Raw genomic sequence first — 19,925 nt, 5'->3', positions numbered from 1 at the left:
GGAGTGTGTGTGCACAGTTTGGCAGCGACCAGGCCAACGTTGCCGGAGATTAGCTGGTAACACACGGACAGGACACACACACACACACACGGACGGACGGAAGGACGGACGGACGGACGGACGGGGGGTAAAACATACTCTCTCGCCATGCCTTTCGGCCTGGCGGAGACAACAATAAAGTTAATAGCATTGTATGCAGTGAGTGAACCATCGTATGCGTATCGTCATAGCAAGTGGCACAAAAGACAAAGAAGTATTTTGTGTGTCCCCTTGGGGAAGATGAATCTGTCATTACCCCCTCCTGCTAAACCGTCCCACAATCTCCATGTGAAGAGGGTTTGAATGGTCGTCCATGATGGCGTCCAGCTTCCTCGCTATACGCACCTTCGCCACCTCCTCCACCTCGTCCAGGGTATAGCCCCAACGTGGGAGCCAGCTTTCCTGACCTGCCTGTTCAGGTTGTTCGTGTCCCCAGCATTAATGTACCCCCCCCCCCCCCCAACACCCCCGCCCCAGCTGGCAATGGCAAAGAAGAGGGCACTAGCCATTACAGACTGATAGAACGTCTGCAGCATACTGTTACACACCCTGAAGGGACCTCTACCTCCTCAGAAAGAACAATAGACTCCAGCCCTTGCCATAGAGGGCATCAGAGTAGTCAGTCCAGTCCCAGGAACTTGTAACCGTCCATGATCTCCACCACCTCCCCGTGAATTACGCTACAGACCGGTGGAACCCTCTTGCTCGTGCGGTAGTCCACAACCATTTCTTTCTATGGTCTACCATCTCCACCATCTCCATGTACGGTGTTGGGACTTGGGGTGGGGGGGGGGTTCTTCTTATTCCACTGGTAGTCTACCACCAGCTCCTTGATTTGACCTATGTTGAGCTCTACAAAGCTCTCCACAAGAGCTCTGTACTCTGTACTGGGGGCGGCAGTGGCTCAGAGTGGCCGGATGAGGACCGCGAGGTTCCCAGTTCGATCCCGGGCTCCCCCAGAGTTAGTGTCGAAGTGTCCTTGAGCAAGACGGTGAACCCCTGATTGCTCCCGATGAGCAGGTTGGTTGCCTTGCATGGTTTCCTCCACCATCGGTGTATGAATGTGTGTGTGACTGGGTGAATGTAAATTTCAATGGGTCAATTTATGTAAAGCGCTTTGGATAAAAGTGCTATATAAATGCACCATTTACCATTCACTCCTCCTCGTACTTGTCATCCGTGATGCAGCTGACAATTCCGTAGGTGGCACATTCAGAGGTTCAGAGGGTGTGTAGAGGGTGAACAGGACAGGTGACAGCACAGTACCTTTGGGGTGCCGATGTTGCTCACCAGCACATAGGACAGGCTACCCTGCAATATAGGCTAATGCCCTTTAGTTAATTGGGGATATTTGTCACTGTACATTTGCTTATACATAATCTTACTGAGGTTTGCAGGTGAGGTCAAATATAAAATTATAAACGACTTGCTTAACCACTTTAACCCTGGCATCCCTATTTTGGTCATTATTATAAAGAATATTATTATATTTGTATTATTATCATTAAATAGCTAGCTCTGAATGTTCATGTGTCGCGACTCACGATGCAAAGCGTTGTGAAATAGGGCTAAAGTAACTGTACGCAAAACAAATCACATCATTTTTTAAATGTAATAGTAAAGTCACCATTTTGTTATGGATGAGCTTGCGTATTATCACGAAGCACAACATATTACTGACGGTTGTCTAGAGGAGGAGACCTGTAATCACTTGACAAACAGCCCCATACCAAGATCCAAGCATTTGTCACTGTGAGAGCCAAATGATACATCCTGTTGAGGCACCTGAGAAAGTATGTTTGACTTTGCATTCAGAGGGGGAAAAAGGAAGGAACAAAAGTTAATTAAAATTCAAGTGGTTGGAATGCTTTTCAGCAACAATATCTTACTGTAAAAAATTACTTTTTAAAATAACAATTTTCCTTCAAAGATTCTGAGCCTCAGCTTCATATCCAACTCTCTACTTATAATAGAAACACTTGAACTCCACATCTGGAGTTCAAGGACTTGTTCAAACTTGAAAAGTAAGAAATGATGTTTGATGAATACCAAGTGGAGTCTCCCATACTTTGGATAGTTTGATACTCTAATAATATTACGATGGCGTTCAGCATGTTTGTTGATGCTGTGGCAAGTTGATGGTCTTATACATTCTATGAATCTCCGCATGTTTGCCAACTATTGACACAATGGCACAGCGGAGGCTGTTCCTCCATCTGTGAAATGTCTGTCGGTCTGACACACACTTCAACAGATCCGGAGACAATGTGTCATGCACGTTTCAGCCTGATTTATATTGATTTCGTACGACGCAGTGGCACGCCTAAAATAGCCGATCTGCTAGACTTGATCTTGTTCAGATTTAAGCATTCGGCTCATGTGCAAAACATGTTACATTCTGTCCTTTTTTGCTGGATCACAAACAGCAAATGTGAAGAATTATGTAAAACAAAATAGGCATATTGTTCAAACTATAAAACAATAACATAAAAATTCTACGAGACATGTTATTCATTATCTATGATTGTCCATTGATATTTTCAGCTATTTCTGTGATGCCATCATACCAAAGCATTAAGCTACTTAATGGAGAAGTTATATCACCCAGCAGAAGTGCAGAAAGTTACTCTTTTGAGTTGTTGCGTTTTTATATTTGACGTTATTGCACCCTCTAGTGGGCATAATAGAAAGTACACAATGAAATAGAACATTCTATGGCTGCAAGATGCCTGTTCACCCTCTGCTCTGCTTCAGTGGTTTATCTTTGACTTCACAATTCTCCATTTTCTTCTAGTTTAGCCATGTTTCAGAATGATGTAAATGGAACGTATAATGAGGATACAGACAGTTTAGCTAATACTTTGGAATACTTGAGCTATACTAAAACATAGGAACCAAAGTAAAAAGTAGCAAATGACCAAAAGTAGTAACGCCCTGTTTCAAAGGGACTTGCATGTGTTTCAACATTTCATTTTGTATTTTTAAATAATTAGATATTAATGACATGTAGAAACATACGGACTGGACTCACTTGAGAGAGTCTATTCAGGAGAGCATTTGATGTGCACAAAATGAAAACAAAACGGCTGATAATCCACCTTCAGCATGTCAGTAGACCCTCATCAGTTGTTGATCAACAGCTGTGCTGTGCCATACAGTATGTCATATACACTACATTCATAACTGTCACTACATGCAGCTGTGGAACTGAAATGAACAGTCAGGTTCTGTCCAACATCCTTTTGTATACATTTTAAGAGTGATGTGCTGACCAGCGTCTCAACAAATATGTCATATTATTGTAAACTTACGAATGAAGCATTTGCCTTTGCTTCTATAGTGTATTTTTCATTTTATTTTTTTCCAATTCAATTCTGTTTATAAGTTGCTCTCCAACAGTGTCTCTGCAATAACATACTCAGCTAAGTGGTCGTTTGGCTGAGAAGTGAATGTACTTTAAATTCAGAGAATGCTAGTAAGAACTTAGCATACATGCAATATACCCTGCCTCATTTTCACTACTGACTGCAGCGCTTTAATCATGCTGTAGTACATACCGTGCCGCTGTGAAGTTAATTTTGGTACTGTGGTATATTAGATCTTATATCTTACAGGAATACGATCAAAGGATTCCAGCCACAGCTTTTACTAACAACATTAAAACCGATGTGTTTCACCATGTGGTCTTTGTCAGGGTTAAAAGAGAGTGCTGTAATTACACAGTCACGTGTGCTTAAATAGATCAACTGTTATCAAATCAACCAATGAAATAAAAGTTTTTTTCAAAAATTTTCATTGCCACCCCCCCCATTCCCGTGTGTGTGTGTGTGTGTGTGTGTGTGTGTGTGTGTGTGTGTGTGTGTGTGTGTGTGTGTGTGTGTGTGTGTGTGTGTGTGTGTGTGTGTGTGTGTGTGTGTGTGTGTGTGTGTGTGTGTGTGTGTGTGTGTGTGTGTAAACACACGCACAATGTATAAGCACTCTTGTGTTACAACTGCCATGTTCCAACTGTGCAATAATGAAAATGATGCCTTTTCAGATATTACAGCTCATACACCAGATGTTGTTGTTGTTGAGGAGGACAGTAGAGAAGTGACCATTTTGGAAGTGGCATGTTCATTTGACCACAGTCTGGAAGAGGCATTCCTTACCAAGGTGCTAAAGTACCAACGCCTTAAGGATGCTATTATACAGCATGGTTAAAAATTTAAACTGCTTGTGTTCATATTTGGAAGCCTCGGTAATGTCCATAAAGCAGTTGTGAGAGGCCTTGGCTAAATTCTGTTCAGAGTCTGTGATAATTGGCAGTCGCCATATATGGAGGAGGCGATGCTCCCTGTATCCGTGATCTGTATCCTGAAATACTTATTGTTGAGTTTCCCAAGCCTGTGCATATTGTTTGTGTTCAAGAAGTTCTTGTTAAATGTGAACACAAATAAAGTGTGTGTGTGTGTGTGTGTGTGTGTGTGTGTGTGCGTGTGCGTGTGCATGCTCACACGCAGATGTGGACTGTGGCTGGGTGCACTACCGGTCTGTACAATGATTAATTCAAAGCCATCTGAAAGGAAACAAAAGCATAGAGGCATGTTTTTCATGGACAATTTTAAAAGCATCTGTCTGTCTCTAGTGTTCCTGATATGCTTTGAAAAGTTCAAAGCCGTCATGGTCGGTTTAGAAAGAAGAGGAAGACGAGGAAAACATTAGACAAAAGTACAGAGGTGGCCAATAAACTTTCTTTTTAAAGCAATTTTATAAAAAAGGTTACAAAGTCATCTTCCTATGTCTTCAATCTCAATAAAAGCAAATAAACTACAAAAGGGACAAGGACTGACCACTTTAAAAACACAGCATGTGTTTATGGAGTCCTGTTGTGTCAAACGGGTGCCGCATGGTCAAATCATGCCCGAACTGGTCACTCCTTTGACACAACAGGTGTGAGAATGCATTGGGTCTCCATCGGGCTCAGGGGGCCAGAACAGCCAGAACCGCCACTGGGGGTGACTTAACTGTAAATGACAGACAATAGCAGTGGTGGAAGAAGTACTCAAATTTTTTTACTTGAGTAAAAGTATTAATACCACAATGTAGAAATAGTCCCAGCAGAATGTCCCATTTCAGTTTTCATACAGCATGTATAAAATTTCTAAAAATCCTTTGAAAATAGCAGATCTGTCAGCTTGTAGATCGGCTATTTTCAAATAGCTTAAGGATATACACGGCTGAAGTGGTTAATGTATATTTTGTAATAATAATCATACATTTCCCTGAATTACTCGGGTGCTTTTTTTCCAAGTAAGTCCTTCATGACATCATTTTCATGCTCGAGAAGGGCAGTGAAGAGGGCCTTAACTGCTACACTGCTGGTTGCACTGTCAAGGATCCTCCTCATGCGATCTTGGAGTGTGTTGTCAGCGTCGACGTTGGCGGCCATTTCGTCATGCAACCCTGCAGCTCGCAGATCATCAACGATGGGCTTCACGTTCTTGACTTTGCTGACTAAATCCCTCCGATTTTTCTTAAAGAACAGCCTTTTGTCTTTAAGCAAATACAACAATAATATAAGAACATATAAGAAAAATGTGTGCGTGCCTGTGTGTGCGTGCGCGTAATTGTAGGCACTTTATCTGTAGGCAGTATATTATTGTGAAGGAACACATGGGAAAATTAGTCTGTACCTTCAACAGAAAGGCTGCTCTTCATTGGTCCGTGTGGTCCTGTAGATGAGAGAAGTGAAAGACTTAATTAAACTATCTAATTACATGAAATAATTTCAGTCATCAAAATAGTAGCTGATTTAGCCGTTTATTTTATTTTATTAAGTTGCTTGTTGCTTAGTGCTTGTCGGTGTCACATTTTTGGTCAAATGCTGTTTAATAGCCTAAGATTGTATTGTGGCTGTGTGCGCCTGAAGGATGTCCTAGACATTACACCCACCCAGCAAAAAGATTCATGCTTTTGTCTTAATTACCTGGCTGCAAAAAAGAAGGATTCCATTCCTTGAGTTGTGGATAAGTGTCGAGGATCTTTTGTTTTTTGAGAAGTTTAAGGAACTGAGATGAAGGTCCCTCTCCTTTCTTAGTAATTTTATCAATAAGTTTAGTGCAAGCTTCTTCCGGCTGTACTATATTCATCAGTTGGTCATAAACTCTTTCATCAATAATTCCATCAGAATGTGCATGCTGTAGAATGTAGAGATCTGAGCGGAGCCACTCGACAAGTTCCACCTTGCTGGCGACCAATATCTTTACAGACGAGCCCTATAGAAATGAGTAGCAGGTATAATTTCTTTCCAATATTTATCAAATGTAACAATACACATTTATTATTTTGTGTTGCTATTTGCCAGTAACCTAGAGTATCTACCTGAGTGGAAGCCATGGTCTTCTCTGGAAGAGGCACTGACAAGCAAAGAAGGAATTTACTCTTTACTTATTGGAATGAGGAGTTGTGATTATGAGTGAAGTATACGTGTACTGATAAGCTTGTACTAGGGCTGGGCAATTAACTGAAAATATATCAAAACCGATATTTAGAACCAATAACAGACTTAATCTTGCGTAGGTTAATTGAAAGAAATATATATATATATATATATATATATTTCTTATATAGCAACGAACAAATTGACTAGAAGGTTTTCGACTAAACCGATTAGTCTGATTAATCATTTAACCCTGTATTATACTTTGTTGTACCAGCTCAGTGGCCTTGTGGTTTGAGTGTCCGCCCTGAGACTGGAAGGTCAGGGTTTGATCCCCGGCCGGGTCATACCAAAGACTCTAATAATGGGACCCAGTGCCTCCCTACTTGGCACTCTGCATCAAGTGTTGGATTGAGGTAAGTCCCTGCGACATACTAGCGTCATGTCCAGGGGGTGTACTTGTGCATCAAGCTGCCTTACGCTAAGGAAACAGGAGATAGGCTCCTGCCCTATGGGCCTCAGGGCTCGGCAAGGCTTACTTATGCTTTGGTGTACAATAGTAGCATCCATTTAAAAAAAAAAAGTTCATTAATCATAAAATTGAGGCAAACAAAATAATCGTGAGATTGAAGTCATATTGCTCAGCCCTAGCTTGTACTGTGTTCCTTCACAATCATATACTGTGTATAAACGGGATAATTAGTCTGTACCTTCAACTTCGTGCTTCCTTTTCTTTGGTTCAGGTGGTCCTGTGGATGAGAGAAGTGAAAGACTTTATTGCATGATCATGATTAATATTATAGTTAAATATTAAACTAGATTGCTCATCCCCAGCTTGTACTGTACTGTATATGCATTCATGCATTCGTGCATGCCTGCAGATAGTATGCATACATCAATATTTACATGCCGAGTGCCTGGTGTAGTGATGCTGAAAAGGTGATTTTTGTGTTGGTACGATCAAAAACGTGGTTATAGAGCGAGTTAAGAAATTGGGTTTGTGAACAGCTTTCTGCCAAATGGTAAATACATTAACAAGAGTCACAATGGAGGAGCCTGATGGAAGTCCTGTCACTCAGAAGGCTATTCTGTATGTCTCTGTGCTTTGGTAGTCACATTGTGTGAAAGAAGACAAGTGTGGCTACATAATGTCCAAAAAACATGCGTGAAAAGTGTAGTTTACCTGCTGGGAGTTGGTTATTAAACTCCACTGACATGTTTATGTCACCACTGATATCAACATCTTGTAGTGTATCTGCACTTGCAAAACTGTTATTGGATGCATTGCAAGCTGCTAGTTGTCCAGCAGTCCTCTCTAAAAAAAAAGAGTGAAAAGAGGATGAGACAATCACTTTTCTGATCTTTGTGCATTCATTTTGTACTGTCCTCCTGTATTATGTTGTCTCATAATAATACTCACCACTCTGAGGAGTTACTCCTGGGCTGCCAGTTACTTTTACTGACAGATTCAGGCTGTTTGCTTTGACGCCCTTAATGTTGCGAGCAATAGCAGCACTCCCACCATCAGCATGGACTGTTTGGCTCTGTGACCCTACAAAGGACAAAAGATCAGCAATAATATATATTATTATTAAAAAAAAAGTACTCACATGTTTTACTTAAGTAAAAGTATCAATACTGCAATGTAAAAAATACTCTGTTACAAGTAAAAGTACAAAAGTATTGGCATCAAAATGTACCAAAGTACCAAAAGTTTTCAAATGTATAAAAATCATTTGAAAATTGCAGATCTACAAACTCAATGCGTCGCATCCCAACACATTGCTAGCTTGTAGATTGGCTATTTTCAAATGGCCAAAATGTATATAGGGCTGAAGTGAGTGATGTATGTTTTGTAGTAATAATCAAAATCTATAACTAGTAACTAAAGTTTTCAAATAATTGTAGTGGAGTAAAAGTACAATGCCTCTGAGATGTAGTGGGGTAGAAGCAAAAGTACTGAAAATTGGAAATACTCCATTAAAGTAAAATACCTCAACATTGTACTTACTTGTAGGTACAGTACTTAAGTAAATGTACTTAGTTACTTTACACCACTGATTATAACAACAATAACTGAGGAAGGTCAGATTAGCCCAGCTGGCTCCTGTAAGGCTCACTGCTTCTTAAAGCTGCAATCAATAATTTTTTCATCTCCTACTCAGCATTCGAACCCGGGTCCCCCGTGCAGGGGCCAAACTGTGTACTGTTGAGCTATAGAGCATCGCAGTTCCCGCCCACTTCCTGGTTCCACTTCAAAATACTCAATGCATTTTTCCCATTGACATTTCCAAAAATATTTATATCAATTAATTTAAGCCTAGAATCAAGCCATCCAGGGTCCTGGTGAATCATGACCATAAAACTTTTTTTTCTGTGATTTATTTTATTTTATATTTAATTATATGATATACTATATTTAATAAATACCCTTTGTTTTGCCGTTTTCAAAAAAGTTTTTTCACAGAATCAAACGTTTTATGGTCATGATTCACCAGGACCCTGGATGGCTTGATTCTAGGCTTAAATTAATTGATATAAATATTTTTGGAAATGTCAATGGGAAAAATGCATTGAGTATTTTGCAGTGGAACCCGGAAGTGGCCGCAACTGCGATGCTCTATAATGGACAGCACATGTTGGATTTGCAAGTTATTAAGTTACAGTACCTCTTGTCAATCAGTAGTGGTCCTACTCAGCCACATAATCTAAATGTTCAATAAAAGAACAGGGAGACCAAATCCAACCACTGCTGTTATTTAGAGCCTATTGTATTAACATAGTCTACAGATTGGTCAAACATTACATTTTATTCACCAAAAGACAGATTGCAGCTTTAACATCTATACTACTTAGCTTACTAACTGCTGAATAAGAGTTGTGTCAAATAAAAGCATCAATGAGTGAGACTGACTTACCTTTCTGTTTGAAAAACTGCATGTCTGGATAGTGAGTCTGCTGCTCCTTCAGAATGTCATAGAAGCTCTGACATTTGCTTTCTCCACCTTCAGTGATCATCTTCAAAAGAAGTGTCATTTTCGCCAAAGGAACATCTTGCTTCTGTAGCTCCAGACACTGATTCATGGTTAAGATGTCCCCGCATTGTTTAATGATGTGATCAGGATCGGTTGAAAGCCACTTGCAAAGTTGGTCCTGGTCCTCCTGGATTTTCTTTAGAATGTCCATGTTCTGGTGAGAAAAAAGAAAATACTGTCCAGTTTATGGTAGGATACTTCAAACCCATTTAGACCTGAGGGTGATTCTAAAAACGCCGCCTTTTTTTCTGAAAAGCTTTTCTATATAAAAAATATACAAAAATAATGTTGTCTATATACTGTCAAGAGCAACAACAAACACATAGAGGTGTTCTTGGCTTGAAAGGTATAATAATTTAATATTTGGGCTTTGGGGGATTTTTCAGTACACACATGCTTAGTGGCTCCTATCCTAAATAGCACATTATGTGCTATTATTAGTCATACAGCAGGTGAAAACGTGAACCATTCTACATGAGTTCCAATGGGTTTTAATGCATTTTCAGGATGTACAGTATGACTATTTGAAGATCAGATATTACTTTTTTTTAGATAACTACTGACTGATAGCTATTGTACGTACCAACCTACCTACCTACATCCGTGCCTGCCTAGTGCCTACCTACACACACACACACACACACACACACACACACACACACACACACACACACACACACACACACACACACACACACACACACACACACACACGGTATGTATACATATTGTGCATACATACATACATGCCTACATACAAACTGTACATAACTACATACTGTACAAACAAACAAACTATACAGACGGTATATACACACCTACCATATTGTACATAATACATACTATATACATACCTACTGTACATAACTACATACTGTACAAACAAACAAACTATACAGACGGTATATACACACCTACCATATTGTACATAATACATACTATATACATACCTACTGTACATAAATGCATACATACTGTACACTGTATATACCTACATGCCTACTGTACACCACTACATACTGTACATACGCACACTAACTGAACATACCTACATTCCTGCTGTACATATCTACATACGTATAAGTATGTCTGTAATTTCAAAACATAAGGCCAAACAGAACAAATGTGGCATTTTTCCACATTAAATGTGAATGTGATGTGGTTTGCACTGTCTTGTCCTGTCTTGCACCAGTCCTGTTGCAAACTGCGCTCCACTGCATCAAACCAAATTCCTGACATGTCTACATGTCATGGCAATAAAGTCTTCTAATTCTGATTCTGATTCTAAATATAATCTTTGAGAAAAACATGCAAAGTATCAGTAACCAACGGCATTATTTTGAAATGAATAAACTACAATAGGTTTAAACGTGGCTTCCCAGCACATACACGGACCCGGGGCTCGGGGCAAAGCGGGGCTCGGAACTCATTGTTGAATGCCCCGAAGGTTTTTATTTTTTTCGTAACAGCATATATACAATGTTCCGACCCTTCCGGTCTTTTTCAAACGTCAAAACGTCGAAACGTTGTATATCTGCTGTTTGTCACAAGCATTCAACAAGTGAGTTGCGAGCCTCGCTTTGTTCTTATGATACTGTTCTTATAGTTTGGTACGGAGATGTGCGTCATTAACTTTTTGAACCTTTAACCACTTAAATCATATGAATTCTATTATCCTATATACTTTGTTGTACATGAAATAGCAAAAATAGCTGATCTGCAAGCTTGTAGATTTGCTATTTTTACTGAATTTTCTCCTATTTTTCGCCATGTGTTTCTCTATTTTCTAGAATGTTGGTCTATTTTGGCCTGTCATGACATGCCCAGAATAAGAACGCTAGGATTCATGTGGTTAAAAGAGTCCGAAAATAGAAAATAGCTTACCTTAAAGCTTGAAATGTCACAGACACACACGAGTAAAAGAAAATGAAACTGTTTCTTTCTGGCGGCAAGATGTTCATGCGCATGCGCTGTGCACTTCCTTTGTGTACTTCCTTTGTATGTTTGCATGACGTGTTCTGTAAAAGTTTAACTCTTTTATCACTCCTAATCAGGGCCATGCAGAGACCTTTAGAGGAGCATGTAGTGTAGTACTCAGACATCAAAAGGGGCACATGAAACAACAGTTTAAAACACCATACACCATAATTTATGTCATAACCTGTTGAATTATAGCAACCATTTTCAAACAGAATGTAACATGGAATCTTAAGACAAACCTCATGCATGTGTTTGGCGTGCGTGCGTGCGTGCGTGCGTGCGTGCGTGCGTGCGTGCGTGCGTGCGTGCGTGCGTGCGTGCGTGTGCACGTGTGTGTGCGGTGGAAGAAGTAGGCCTATGCAGATTTTTTATTTAAGTAAAAGTAGCAATACCATAATGTAGAAATACTCTGTCACAAGTAAAAGTCCAGCATTCAAGATGTCATTGAAAAAACACAGCAACCCTCACACATTAGAAGGACAATGTCAGTGTGTTTTCAGTGACTCTAACATGGTTAAAATGGAGTTTGAAGTTACAATGGGTTTGAAGGGGTCGTGTCTGATAAAATGAATATCAAATATCTAAATATTTAATCGAGCAACTTAAAAACTGTCTGGGGTGCTCACAAAAGACAGATTAGACATTAACATGACCCCAGAAGTGTTTTAAAGTTAAATATCCCTTTAAAATTAGCAGCAGAAACCATACACATGGTTAGATTGAATTGATGCATTCAGTATATTTTCAATTCCTCAGTACCAAATTGAAAATATGTTATTTGTCCTTTAATTGTATTGTCATAATATGATGAATAATACAGTTGCTGCAGGGTAAATGTTATTTTCTGTGTACACTATATACTGTATACTGTAACTGAATTTCAGTTATGGCAAACAATACTCGTACGTGCACGCGCGAGCACACACACACACACACACACACACACACACACACACACACACACACACACACACACACAGAGCAACTGTGACTCAAGGGGCACAGTGTTAATCTGGCAGGCAGAGAATAATATTTCCTCAAATTCCTCAAGTTCTATTATTGTTGTTGACCCCCCCCCCCCCCGACGGTTGCAGGTTGTCTTGTAGTGTCAGGTCACGTGGTATCTTAAGCATCCTTTGCAGGAGCAGCAGCGCAGCAGCAGGCAGGGTTCAGCGTTGCCATGTCGGCTTTTTATAAGCGACTTTGGGCTTCTTTTCCTGTGAAGTTGCTTGTAAATATTGGTAGTTGTGGGGTTGGCGTTCTTTTGGCTTGTTTCTAAATTGTAGTTGCTTATTTGGGCTCGTTTCCTAATGTTGTTTTAACCAGTGATTCTCAAACAATTGCATGTCAAGGATTTGTCTGTAAACCCCCCCATCTGAAAATATAGTATGCCAGGGACCCCCCATACAAAATTTGTGTTGTTAAAATGTTTCAAAAATATTCCAAATTTTTCTAAATGTCTTCAAGATTTTTATTTTTTGAAAATTGCAGATCTACAAGCTCACAACGCGTTGCATGGTGACACGTGAGCAATTTTCAAATAGCCAATGTAATATGTTTAAAGGGTGAAAGGCTCGCTGCTTTTGGGCTTGTTTTCCTAGACCCGGGCTTTAGTATTAATACCACAATGTAGAAATAGTCCCTGCAGAATGTCCCATTTCACATGTATAAAAATCATTTGAAAATAGCTGATCTGTGAGCTTGTAGATCGTCTATTTTCAAATAGCTTAAGTATATACTGAAGTGGTTAATGTATGTGTTGTATTTGTAATAATAGTCATCATTACATTACATTACATTACAGTCATTTAGCATTTTATCCAAAGCGACTTACAATAAGTGCATTCAACATAGTTAGGGAACGAAACTACTAATCACCAGAAGTATTAAGTGCATTCTCTTCTAAAACAAGCAACTAAGAGTATACCTAGTGCTACAGTAAAAGTGCAATATATCAGCTACCTGCTTTCTTAAACAGATGAGACAAAATAGGAAAATCAAATGAGCAAGAGCTAAAACAAATAAGTGTATCGAATAAACAAGATCCAGTAAAACAATAAAACAATAAAACAAGAGTTTGTACAACTAGTTAACAACAAGTAGGCAAGGCGAAGAGGAAGGGTTGCGTTTCCTGAAGAGGTGGGTTTTCAGCCTGCATCATGATCCACAAAGTAACTAACTAAAGTTTTCAAATAATTGTAGTGGAGTAAAAGTATAATATTTGCTTCTGAGATGTAGTGGAGTAGAAGTAAAAGTACAGAAAATTGGAAATACTCCAGTAAAGTACCTCAAAATTGTACAGCATTACAGTACACCATTGGACAATAGGCAGGAGGGTGACAGACATGCTGTCACAGTGGGAGTATGGTACAGTGGTACATAAACAAATGTGAGGACGGCTCCACTTCACATCACATCAGGCCTGTATCACCCTGTCAAGTTTTATGTTACAATAACGACTGGCTCATTGTACACCATCGCAGTTATTCCATGGCTACTTAAAAACAAAATCAGTCGTTTGTGATTATTTTACAAGCTCTGCTTCCATAGCAACGTAAGCAGAGGCAAAAGCAGCAGTCTTTGTAGAGCAGTGGTCTGTTATCAGGACAAAACGGACAGCAGAATGCTATGCCCAATCAGAATCAATCTGGATTATACAAATGTAATGCACTCTGTGATCTATATCTGTGTGTGTGTGACATGCCTGGAATCTTTTCTATCCGATGTAAAAGATGTGTGACATTTCCCTGAATTACTGGGGTGCTTTTTTTCCAAGTAAGTCCATCATGACACCATTTTCATGCTTGAGAAGGGCAGTGAAGAGGGCCTCAACTGCTGCACTGCTGGTTGCACTGTCAAGGATTCTTCTCATGCCTCCTTGGAGTGTGTTGTTAGCGTGGACGGTCCATTTCGTCATGCAGCCCTTCACTTTGCAGATCATCAACGATGGCCAGGACGTTCTTGACTTTGCTGACTAAATCCCACCGATTCTTCTTAATTAAAGAACAGCTGTTTGTCTTGAAGCAAATAAAACAATAAGAATATAAGGTGTGTGTGTGTGTGTGTGTGTGTGTGTGTGTGTGTGTGTGTGTGTGTGTGTGTGTGTGTGTGTGTGTGTGTGTGTGTGTGTGTGTGTGTGTGTGTGTGTGTGTGTGTGTGTGTGTGTGTGTGTGTGTGTGTGTGTGTGTGTTTTTGTTTGTAATTGTAGGCAGTATTTCTGTAGGCAGTATAGGATTGTGAAGGGACAAATGGGGAAATTAGTCTGGACCTACCAACAGAAAGGCTGCTCTTCATTGGTTCGTGTGGTCCTGTAGACGAGAGAAGGGAAAGACTTTATTGCATGATTATGATTCATATTATAGTTAAATATTAAACTATCTAATTAAATGAAATAATTTCAGTCATCCAAATAGTATTTTATTTTATTTATTTTTTATTTATTTTATATTAAATTCTTTGTTGCTTATTGTGCTTATCGGTGTCATATTTTTGGTCAAATGCTGTGTAATGGCCTCAGATTGTATTGTGGCTGTGTGCGCCTGAAGGATGTCTTATAAAGTAGACATTACACCCACCCAGCAAAAATATTCATGCTTTTGTCTTAATTACCTGACTGCTGAAAAGAAGGATTCCATTTCTTGAGTTGTGGATAAGTGTTGAGGATCTCTTGTTTTTTGAGAAGTTTAAGGAACTGAGATGAAGGTTCCTCTCCTCCTTCAGTCATTGTATCAATGAGTTTAGTACAAGCTTCCTCTGGCTGTGCTGTATTCCTCAGTTGTTTATAAACTCTTCCATCAATAATTCCATCAGAATGTGCATGCTGTAGAATGTGGAGATCTGAGCTGAGCCACTCGACAAGTTTCACCTTGTTGGCGACCAATATGGTCACAGGCGAGCCCTATGAGTAGCAGGTATAATTTCTTTACAATATTTAGAAAATGTAACAATACTCCTTATTATTATTTTGTGTTGCTATTTGCCAGTAAACCTAGAGTATCTACCTGAGTGGATGCCATGGTCTTCTCTGGAAGAGGCACTGACAAGCAAAGAAGGAATTTACTCTTTACTTATTGGAAGGAGGAGTTGTGATTATGAGTGAAGTATACGTGTAATGATGAGCTTGTACTAGGGCTGGACAATTAACTGAAAATATATTGAAACCGATATTTAGAACCAATAACAGACTTAATCTTGCTCGAGTAGGTTAGTTGAATAATTGAGAAGCAGTTTTTTTTTTAAATATATTTGTTTTTATTTCTTATTTAGCAACGAATCGACTAGAACGTTTTTGACTAAATCGTTTAGTCTGATTTACCATTTAACCCTGTATTATATTTTGTTGTACAATAGTGGCGTCAATTCTTTTTTACTTTATCATTTTTTTTTAAATAGTGGTTCATTAATCATATAATCGAGGCAAACAAAATAATCGTGATATTGATTTAAAGTCATATTGCTCAGCCCTAGCTTGTACTTTGTTCCTACACAAATACTGTGTATATAATTAGTAATTAGTCTGTACCTTCAACTTCATGCTTCCTTCTCTGATCATGATCATGATTAATATTATATTTGAATATTAAACTAGATTGCTCATCCCTAGCTTGTACTGTACACGTCCCCAGAAGTCCCCAGAACTTTTTTGTGTTATCCTTTTAGCCTTTTTAATGTAATGCAGATAGTATGCATGCAATACTATCTGTATTGTCCCCAGAGTCCCCAGAACTTTTTTGTGTTGTCCTTTTAGCCTTTTTAATGTAATGCAGATAGTATGTGTCATGAACTCACACAGACACATGAGTTCTCTTTGGCTTGTCTGCCATTTACTGGGTTAATCAACAAAATAGTTGCAGCTGGTCAGCCTTATATATCCCTGCCAGGCTACTGCAAGGGTGTATTAAATGAACACTAATTACATACAGCACATCTCCCTCCTTTTGGAGTAACTTTCTTTTTCTCTAAATAAAGTTGCTTTACTCAAAACATGAAACATAGGTTAACCTTAATTTACACAATAGGCTGTTAAATGTTAAACAGTAACAAACAAGCATTATTTTCTTGTTCACATTAATCAAACCAAAATATCACTAAACGTATGCATGTTTTCTCAATCAAATCAAATTGCAAACAGTTCAACTTGTCATAGAATTTTCACAGTCTATCTGTTCGGTTTCACTATGGTGCGTCCATAGCGGGTCGTCATCTTGGGTGACGTTGCTGCGGCTGGCGGTGCAGGGGTGTAGTGGAGGGGGGACGCGGGGGAGCGGCGCTCCCTCACTTCTCTAGCTGCTTAAAAAAATAAAATGTTATTTATTTATTTTTTATGATTGAAAAAAAAAATCATTTGCACATTTAAAAGCAACAAATTTGTAACAACCGCATAATATTGGGTTATGCAGGTGAATACATTAGTATAAACCCATTTTGTTTGAATATTTTATTAGGCAGAAATTGTTTTTTGTGATAATAAATTGGTAAAATCAGGCAAAAATATGAATTAAATAACATAACCCTAACCTAACTCCTAATCCTAACCCTAAAACCAAAATAAAGAAACCAAAAACTGAAAAAAAAAACGAACCCAATCCGCCCAGAACCGCGGAAAAAACGAACCCAATCCGCCCAGAACCGCAAAAAAACTTCCGCATGCAAAAAAAATTCAGCATTTTTCGCTGAAATATTTCGGGTGCACTTGTTATACCGAATGGCAACCTTCTGAAACAGTACCTCTTGAAGGGCGTTACAAAGGTTGTTAGTTTCATGTTCTCTTCATCCAGTGGTATCTGCCAGAAACCACTGGCGGCATCAAGACTGGAGAACACCTTAGCTCCTACTAGCTTTGGGATGATGTCATCCAGTGTCGGCAGTACAAATTTCTCTCGTACTACAGCTTCATTTAGGCGCTTCAAATCAACGCAGATGCAGAGATTTCCATTCTTCTTCACTACTGGCACCATTGGTGCACACCACAGTGTAGGCTCTGTGATCTCCTGTATCACTCCTAATTCTTCCATTCGCTCCAGCTCTTTTTTCACTTTTGGGAGCAACGGAATGGGAATTCTCTGTGCCACATGGACACTGTATGGCTCTGCTGTGTCTTTCAGCATAATCTTGACTGGGTCCCCAGTCAAGAGTCCAATTGAGCCGAAGACATCCTGGTTGACTTCTTCTATCCTCTTAATCAGGCCCATTTTGATGGCTGCGCCACGCCCGAGGAGATTGTCAATCATTGTCCCTCTAACTACAAAGATGTGGATCTGATACTGCTTTCCTTTAAGGCTTGCACATGTTTTTATCTTCCCAAGGCACTGTAGCATACCCCCTGGACTGTTCAGAATTATGCTTGATTCCCGCAGTTGTGGCTTTGGGTCCAGCATGTCATAACAGGTCTCTGACATGATAGTTTTGTCAGCCCCGGTGTCTATCTTGAAGTTAACATTTTTCCCTTCAATGTCCAGGTTGACTCTCCATGGGGGAACAGTATCCATGTCACTTTCAATACTGCCCAAGAACACAGACTCAGTCCCTGCAGCAGTTGTCACTTCATGCACTATTTTAGTGTGGCATTTTACAGCAAAATGGCCTATTTTCTTGCATTTTCTGCATTCTGCATTTCTGGCTGGGCATGCCTCCCCCTGGCCATGCTCCCTATTGCATCTTCCACACTTTTTAACATAGGTTGCATTTTGTGGTGGTTTCCCTTTAAACCCCCTCTGTCTGGGATTTTCCCTGTAATTAGTGCGAGTGGATTTCACCTCCTCCACATGTTTAACAGGGCTATCTTCTGCATTTTGGGTCTTAATTAGCTCGTGGTTACGTGCCATTTCAATTGCACCAGGTAGTGTCAAGTTAGCTTTTAGCTGTAATCTCTGTGACAATGCCTTGTCTCTTAATCCAATGACTATTCTGTCACGAATGCATTCTTCCTTTTTGTCTCCAAAGTCACAATGCTCTGACTCACCATCATGCTGGATTCTTTGGTGGAAGCAGGCACGTTCGAATATAACATTCCTTAATGGGATGAAGTGCTCATCAAACTTTCCAATCACTGTATCATAGTCGTCATCCTTCTCTCCTGCGGCAAACGTGAATGAGTTGAATATATTTTCAGCCTCTTTTCCCATCGCATAAATCAGTGTGCTGACTTGCACTTCGCCGTCCTCTGCTGCGAGTTTAGTCGCCGATCTGTACCTCATGAAGCGTTGTCTCCATTCAGGCCATTCAGACGGTTTGTCGAACTTAAAACTGTCCGGTGGAGGGAACTTTGCCATGTTAAACTGCACTTGACAATGGGTATGTCACTCTGCTATTTTTAACACTGTTTTAAACTTTCTTCTGACACCATGTCATGAACTCACACAGACACATGAGTTCTCTCTGGCTTGTCTGCCATTTACTGGGTTAATCAACAAAATAGTTACAGCTGGTCAGGCTTATATATCCCTGCCAGGCTACTGCAAGGGTGTATTAAATGAACACTTTACATTCAGCACAGTATGCATGCAGATAGTACGCATTCAGTACATCAATATTTACATGCTGAGTGACTGGTGTAGTTATACAGAAAAGGTGATTAGAACTGTAGTTTACCTGCTGGGAGTTGTTGTTGGGTATTCACCACCACTGAGAGGTTGATGTCACCACTAAGATCAGCACCTCTTATTTTATCTGTACTTGCAAAACTGCTATTGGATGAATTGACATCTGCTAGTGGTCCAGCAGGCCTCTCTAGGAAACAGAAAGAAAATACGATGAGACAATCACTTTTCTGATCTTTGTGCATACGTTTTGTACCATCCTCCTGTATTGTGTTGTCTCATAATAATACTCACCACTCTGAGAAGTGTCTCCTGGGCTGCTATTTACTTTTACTGACATATTCAGGTTTTTTCCTTTGATGTCCGTAAGTTCGCGAGCAGAAGCAAAACTCCCACCATCAGCATGGACCGTTTGGCTCTGTGACCCTACAACAGGCCCTAGGACAAAAGATCAGCAATCATATATATATATTATAACAACAATAACTTAAGGAAGGTCAGATTAGCCCAGCTGGCCCCTGTAAGGCTCACTGCTTCTAAAAGCTGCAATCCATAACTTTCATGTCCTACTCAGGATTCGAATCCAGGTCCCCCGTTCAGGGGCCGAACTGTTTAATGTTGAGATATACTGTAATGGACAGCACATGTTGGATTTGCAAGTTATTAAGTGGTCCTGCTCAACCACGTAATCTAAAAGTCTCAATAAAAGGATTTTGGATTGCAGCTTTAAAATCTTATTGACGTATTGTTGCCTGGAACATAAGGCACCTGTCTTTTGGTTGGGCCAAACGTCGAAGCTTGAGGATGAGAAGCGCTGGGCAGGAACGCAGACTTTGGACATAAGTTGGATCGGTGGCTAAATTAATTCTGTTCTGCGGTCGGGGTAAACCTCACAAATAGTATCTCTATACACGC

At 39.8% G+C, this 19,925-nt stretch overlaps 1 protein-coding gene across 1 annotated transcript in view; it reads right to left on the bottom strand.

The window, feature by feature from the left end:
• Positions 1 to 4,755: 4,755 nt before the first annotated feature.
• Positions 4,756 to 19,925, bottom strand: part of LOC308073451 (uncharacterized protein) — a 67,241-nt gene continuing 52,071 nt past the window's right edge. The window contains exons 29-35 of the mRNA XM_080412373.1: positions 19,305 to 19,448; positions 19,063 to 19,200; positions 7,168 to 7,206; positions 6,400 to 6,434; positions 6,005 to 6,293; positions 5,712 to 5,750; positions 4,756 to 5,571 (exon numbers count right to left, since the gene is read on the bottom strand). Coding sequence (XP_080268499.1) covers positions 5,306 to 5,571; positions 5,712 to 5,750; positions 6,005 to 6,293; positions 6,400 to 6,434; positions 7,168 to 7,206; positions 19,063 to 19,200; positions 19,305 to 19,448 — 950 coding nt within the window. The 3' untranslated portion in view covers positions 4,756 to 5,305. The remainder of the gene's footprint in view (positions 5,572 to 5,711; positions 5,751 to 6,004; positions 6,294 to 6,399; positions 6,435 to 7,167; positions 7,207 to 19,062; positions 19,201 to 19,304; positions 19,449 to 19,925) is intronic.

The sequence above is a fragment of the Gymnoscopelus braueri genome (genome assembly GCF_963280865.1).
Source record: "Gymnoscopelus braueri genome assembly, chromosome: 18".
NCBI lineage: Eukaryota > Metazoa > Chordata > Actinopteri > Myctophiformes > Myctophidae > Gymnoscopelus > Gymnoscopelus braueri.
This window is presented reverse-complemented; position numbering and strand designations above follow the sequence as displayed.